The sequence below is a fragment of the Coregonus lavaretus genome (assembly GCF_964263955.1).
Source record: "Coregonus lavaretus genome assembly, chromosome: 34".
NCBI lineage: Eukaryota > Metazoa > Chordata > Actinopteri > Salmoniformes > Salmonidae > Coregonus > Coregonus lavaretus.
The window spans coordinates 12148782-12155525 of NC_140021.1; the positions used below are offsets into that span (position 1 = coordinate 12148782).

General features: G+C 45.9%; 1 protein-coding gene across 1 annotated transcript; it reads right to left on the reverse strand.

The window, feature by feature from the left end:
- Positions 1-622: 622 nt before the first annotated feature.
- LOC311109347 (uncharacterized protein) lies at positions 623-3540 on the reverse strand. The gene is made up of 2 exons (XM_084152199.1): positions 1490-3540; positions 623-961 (listed from the first exon to the last, which is right to left on the reverse strand). Exon 1 carries the CDS (start codon positions 3431-3433, stop codon positions 2387-2389), a length of 1047 nt encoding a protein of 348 aa, XP_084008325.1. The 5' UTR covers positions 3434-3540; the 3' UTR covers positions 623-961; positions 1490-2386.
- Positions 3541-6744: the final 3204 nt, after the last annotated feature.

Consider the following 6744-nt stretch of genomic DNA (forward strand, 5'->3'; position numbering starts at 1 on the left):
TTTCTGGGACCATCTGGTACAGATGTCTTCTGGGTCTTTCCCATGTACAGTGGATGCCATGAGCACTGGTTTGTTGTCGAACCATTTTGTGATGGCCAGCTCAGGACTCTTTCTGGCCACTGACACTGATGTTCCTCTCCCCTCTTTTTTCAACTGTTTGTCTACTGGCAGCTGGCACAGCTTTGGGACACGGTTCTTTATTATAGTTCTAGTTGCAGGAAGGCCCTTTGCCAGCAATGCATCCAATAGATCTATGGTTGTGAAGTACCTGTCAAAGAATATGTGGCTTCCTGTTGGAACAGATTCAACCATGCGTAGAACTGCTGCAGCTCCAACTCCTAACCTTTGGACTGTAAAGGTATTCTTCCCTTGGTAGACTTCAAAATCAAGCATCAGACCATTTGGGGATGCAAGGACAAAGACCTTTAGGCCAGTAGGGTTTGGCTTGCCGGGAACATATTGCCTGACTGGACAACGGCCTGTGAATGGGATGATTTGCTCATCAATGCAGACCCTTTCTGGCTTTGCAAGGCTGAGACAGCCTTGGCGCACACGATCGAGTATTGGCCTGACTTTCCAAAGAATATCTGCCTTCTTTGTTTCCTCTGTTACAGCCAGGTCATTGACAATCTTGAGGGAATTTCTTATCCTGAAGAATCTATCCCTAGTCATTTTGCTACTTATGACTGGCACTTTAGTTTTGTTGGCCCAAAACATTTTAATTCTGGGATAGCCAAGGCAGGCCATGTGGACTGAAATGCCCAAGAAGATTTTTATTTATTGTGGCGTGGTGTTCATGCACACTCCTTTGATTTGCAGCTCTCTTTGATGTGTGTATGTTGCCAAATCTTCAAAGACCTTGTTGTCAATGTACTGTGAAAAGTATTCAATTGGACTCCAGTCTGCACGTGTTGTAGGGTCATCTTGACACACAGGAAGCCCAGGTAACACAGGTGCAAATCTGATATGAAGGAAAAAATAATAATAAATGATAAGTAATAACAGTTTAAATACTCAATGCAGCTGAATTTAAAATTGTGGAACTGCATCAAACATACATGTTACTCCTGGCCCACAGAGGGCGACGAGTTTCCTGTTCATCCCTGTCTGTATCTGTGTCTGCATCTGTCCCTTCAACTGAGCCTTCTGCATGGTCTTCCTCTTCTTCATCACCGTTTTGTATCACTGGTTGAAACTTATCCTCATCTCTCTCATCATCTGACAACTCCAAATCTGAATCTCCCTCGACTATTCGGTAAAGAATTCTTTCTGCTTCAGTTCTGTTTCCTACGACAATGTGGAGTCATTATTTACATGAAGATAGTCCTGATGTCCACTATAATTGACATTCATAAAATGGCAAATCTTTCAAAAGATACATAATTTAGTTGCTATCAGAACTAAATATATGATTCCTAACACCTTCATGAACAAGAAAATATATGATTATCATAGTAACAAAACCATAGACAAACAATATTTGACTTACCTCTCATCTTTCCATAAAATGTGCTTGTTCCTATGCCGTCCATTTTGAAAGGAAAGATAGAGGCGGTTCCCGGCCTCCCAGCCAATCAAATGACATATCACGGAAAAGCCCAGGATGTCCTCTGTACAGTACATCAGGAATTAAGAGACTTGCACAAAAGATTCCAAGAAGAGGGATGAAACTCAAATGTCCACTACAGTGGACATAAGTCAATGGGCTGGGTCTCAGGAGGATAATAACCCTAACCCTATGATAGATGTCCTATAATAACCCTAACCCTATGACAGATGTCCTAAAATAACCCTAACCCTATGATAGATGTCCTAAAATAACCCTAACCCTATGACAGATGTCCTAAAATAACCCTAACCCTATGATAGATGTCCTATAATAACCCTAACCCTATGACAGATGTCCTATGATATCAGACAAGGCAGAGAGAACAAGAGGCTGTCTCACTCAGTAAGTGCTTCTGTGCAACAGTCCTTTCTCATACAGTCATTGATCTGCAGTAAGTGTCAACAGAAAGTAGAGCCATTCAGGAATATTGTAGCCATCTCTGGATGACATGCGGCAATCCCGGTCAGCTAATATAGCTCTTAAGTACGGAGGGATGACTCGGTCCAATCAGAAAAGAGCGAGAGAGGCTGCTTCCTGGACCCAGTCCAATCAGAGGAGAGAAAGAGTGTCTGCTTCCTGGAAGCGGTAGGCTGCTGTTATCTGGGTGAGACGGGAGGGCTGGAGAAGACTGCAGAGCTGCGAGGTGATTGGATGGGGCTGGTGAAGACAGCAGAGCTGCGAGGTGATTGGAGGCCGAGGGAATGGTGGGAGGGGGAGGTGGGGGACATCTTGTGGGGGCTGCTCGGGTCCCCGTTGTGCAGCTTCCAGATGAGCTCCTCATTCTCCATAGACAGACGCTTGTTCACCTTGGATTCCTTGTGGAGATACTCCTGCAGCACCGCCTGCTCTGTGGACAGTTGTCAGTGTGTCCATCTGCATCAGTTTGTGGTCCTGTTGGTGCAGCTGTTTGTTATTGATATCCAGCACCACATTGAGGCTCTCCACCTCCTGCTCCAGATACAGGGAGTCCTTCTGCAAGGTCATCAGTTCCTGGGACAGGTCCCTGCGCTGCTTAATGACCTCATCACGCTCTGCCAGGGTCTGCTGCAGCACCACCACAATGGCCTCAAATTTCCTGTTACTGGCAGCCAGGAGTCCCTGGAGCTGCTGGGGGCTCTGGTTCTTCCTCTCGCATGGTGCCCGGTAGCTCTCCGTGCCCGCTGCCCTGCCCTCCGCCAGCACCAGGTCTGGATGCCTATTGCTCTGGGGCGGCGATGGTACTGGTGACCGCTGTTGAGGCTGTGGGTGGCTCCGTGGTGTCGCCCTCGGTCTGTTCTTGTCCACAGGTAATACAGCGGCAGGACGAAGAAGTCTTGATGAAGCAGTTCTTTTCAGAGTGCTGGCTCTGGACCTTGAGGGCACCTGATTGGTCGACGCTGTAGTTTTGCATCCTGCTTTTAACACTGTGGTCTTGGATGAGGCTGGTCTTCCCACACACCCCTGGGCTGCTCCTGCAGAAACTTGTACGTTACCTGTGCTGCCACTGTGCTCATTGTGGACACTGGCCTTGGAAGGGATGCTCCTGGGGACACCCTGGGACTTGTAGGGCAGTCTGGAGGAGACAGCAGTAGAGGGCTGGTGGGGTCTGGAACCAGTGACTCTGGGCTTAGTGCTGCCGTTGGCTGAGGAGGTTCCAACCTCTGTCTGGGACCTCTGATGACCTCCGGAGGCACTGCTGCAGACATCTCTTCCCTGCCTCAGCCTGGCTGCTGGAGGGAGAGCCTGGGAGGCTGAGGCAGGGGCTCCTCTGGCTCTGTTGAGGGATGGCCATACTCCAAGTCTACTCTTAATCCAGAAACCTTTGTTTGCAATTACAGAGATCATACGTTTCCTGTAGGTCTTGACCAGGTTTGCACACACTGCAGCAGGGATTTTGGCCCACTCCTACATACAGACCTTCTCCAGATCCTTCAGGTTTCGGGGCTGTCGCTGGGCAATATGGACTTTCAGCTCCCTCCAAAGATGTTCTATTGGGTTCAGGTCTGGAGACTGGCTAGGCCACTCCAGGACCTTGAGATGCTTCTTACGGAGCCACTCCTTAGTTGCCCTGGCTGTGTGTGTTTCGGGTCGTTGTCATGCTGGAAGACCCAGCCACGACCCATCTTCAATGCTCTTACTGAGGGAAGGAGGTTGTTGGCCAAGATCTCACGATACATGGCCCCATCCATCCTCCCCTCAATACGGTGCAGTCGTCCTGTCCCCTTTGCAGAAAAGCATCCCCAAAGAATGATGTTTCCACCTCCATGCTTCACGGTTGGGATGGTGTTCTTGGGGTTGTACTCATCCTTCTTCTTCCTCCAAACACGGCGAGTGGAGTTTAGACCATAAAGCTCAATTTTTGTCTCATCAGACCACATGACCTTCTCCCATTCCTCCTCTGGATCATCCAGATGGTCATTGGCAAACTTCAGACGGGCCTGGACATGCGCTGGCTTGTGCAGGGGGACCTTGCGTGCGCTGCAGGATTTTAATCCACGACGGCGTAGTGTGTTACTAATGGTTTTCTTTGAGACTGTGGTCCCAGCTCTCTTCAGGTCATTGACCAGGTCCTGCTGTGTAGTTCTGGGCTGATCCCTCACCTTCCTCATGATCATTGATGCCCCACGAGGTGAGATCTTGCATGGAGCCCCAGACCGAGGGTGATTGACCGTCATCTTGAACTTCTTCCATTTTCTAATAATTGCGCCAACAGTTGTTGCCTTCTCACCAAGCTGATTGCCTATTGTCCTGTAGCCCATCCCAGCCTTGTGCAGGTCTACAATTTTATCCCTGATGTCCTTACACAGCTCTCTGGTCTTGGCCATTGTGGAGAGGTTGGAGTCTGTTTGATTGAGTGTGTGGACAGGTGTCTTTTATACAGGTAACGAGTTCAAACAGGTGCAGTTAATACAGGTAATGAGTGGAGAACAGGAGGGCTTCTTAAAGAAAAACTAACAGGTCTGTGAGAGCTGGAATTCTTATAATAATAATAATATGCCATTTAGCAGACGCTTTTATCCAAAGCGACTTACAGTCATGCGTGCATAAATTTTTTTTTTGTGTATGGGTGGTCCCGGGGATCGAACCCACTACCTTGGCGTTATAAGCGCCGTGCTCTACCAGCTGAGCTACAGAGGACCACTTACTGGTTGGTAGGTGATCAAATACTTATGTCATGCAATAAAATGCAAATGAATTACTTAAAAATCATACAATGTGATTTTCTGGATTTTTGTTTTAGATTCCGTCTCTCACAGTTGAAGTGTACCTATGATAAAAATGACAGACCTCTACATGCTTTGTAAGTAGGAAAACCTGCAAAATCGGCAGTGTATCAAATACTTGTTCTCCCCACTGTGTGTATATATATATATATATATAACTCAGCAAAAAAAAGTATATATATATATATATATGCATGATGTCTGTCTGGTATAGGTCTGTTTGGTGGTTGATACTGACTATTATTCTTCTGGAGTCTTTACGTTATGGTATCCTGGTTTGGGAACACAGATGTCAATAATGACTGTGTTATCGCTTCATATTTTCTATATCAACATGATTTTATATTTTGTCAAAACGTTATTCATGCTACACTGTCTTACAGCTTTAAAACGCACAAACGCAGATACTGGGTCTTTTTATTTGTTATATGTTCTTTTTTATATAATCTTCATCTGTGTGTACGCATGAGATAGTTATTTAAGGGAAAGGGGCATCTTTGCTCTATTCGATCAAAGTGATGTAATAAATGAACACATATTTGCAATAAATTAACACATGTATCCTTCATTGTGATTCAGGTGTATCCGTCTATTACTCACGTTCAGCTTTCATCAATTCAAGGACGCTGTTGTAAGGTCCATACACACGTTAAAAGTCAACTCGACTGAGTAGAAAACAGTTTTATTTTCTTCAAGTGAAGGTTGATGAGTTGGCTAAAGTCTGTTCAGGGTGCTGCGTTCCAGAATGTTCAGATAGAAATGTATTGTGTAGAACAGATATGATTGCCTGTCATGTAGAATAGGACATCATGTCAGCTCTATTCATTCTAATCAGGGAGAGTGATGTTTGTGTCTCTCTCCCTAGATCATCCCAGATCCAGGGGAATTATAATCCAGTATTTAGACCAGCTGATGTGAATGACTGAGTCTACCAGAGGGATCTTTTCAATGAAGTTAAACATTCAGAACATAACAGAATAGATATACAGATATTACATTCATTGAAGCTGCAAGCAGCATTCCGGGGTCATCCTAGCACAAGGCCGGAACCCCACAATGCTCTGTTTATAGTCGTGCATAGGGTTTTGACTGGGGAATACAGCTACGACTGGAAGTCTGGGCCTCCCGAGTGGCGCAGTGGTCTAAGGCACTGCATCGCAGTGCTAGCTGTGCCACTAAAGATCCTGGTTCGAATCCAGGCTCTGTCGTTGCCGGCCACGACCGGGAGACCCATGGGTCGGCGCACAATTGGCCCAGCGTCGTCCAGGGTAGGGGAGGGAATGGCCGGCAGGGATGTAGCTCAGTTGGTAGAGCATGGCGTTTGCAACGCCAGGGTTGTGGGTTCGATTCCCACGGGGGGCCAGTATGAAAAATAATGTATGCACTCACTAACTGTAAGTCGCTCTGGATAAGAGCGTCTGCTAAATGACTAAAATGTAAAAATGTAAGTTACTTTTTTTGTAGCAGGTTAGGAGACTGAGGTTAAGGTTAGGGAAAGGATTAGCTAAATGACTCTCCTAACCTGCTATGAAAAGTAACTTCTGGTCGTAGCTGTACTCCATCTAGTCACAACCCCCGCATAGCACTGCCATATTCTACTGTCCTTATGTACATCATATTTACAAAATTGCATGACTAATTCAACAGTCCAGAAGTTATAGCCCTAAAGTGTGCTATAGCGCCATCAACTGGTCTGGAAATGCAATTTTCGTTTACAATAATGATAGGGTTCCTGCACCTTCAGTGCTAGGAACCATAATTCAAATATTAAATTGATTCATTGTATAAACTACAATGTGATTTCATTACGCTGACAAAAGAGAGAGGAGTTTGATCGCCATCTTGTGGTGGTAAAAGGAAGTTACAGGTAAAAACATGAGAAAGGTGATTCATCCTCAATTACTTGACCACATGAACAGGCAATTTGGGTTG

Coding starts and splice junctions, on each gene's coding strand:
- LOC311109347 (XM_084152199.1), bottom strand. CDS start 3,433: ATGATCTCTGTAATTGCAAACAAAGGTTTCTGGATTAAGAGTAGACTT.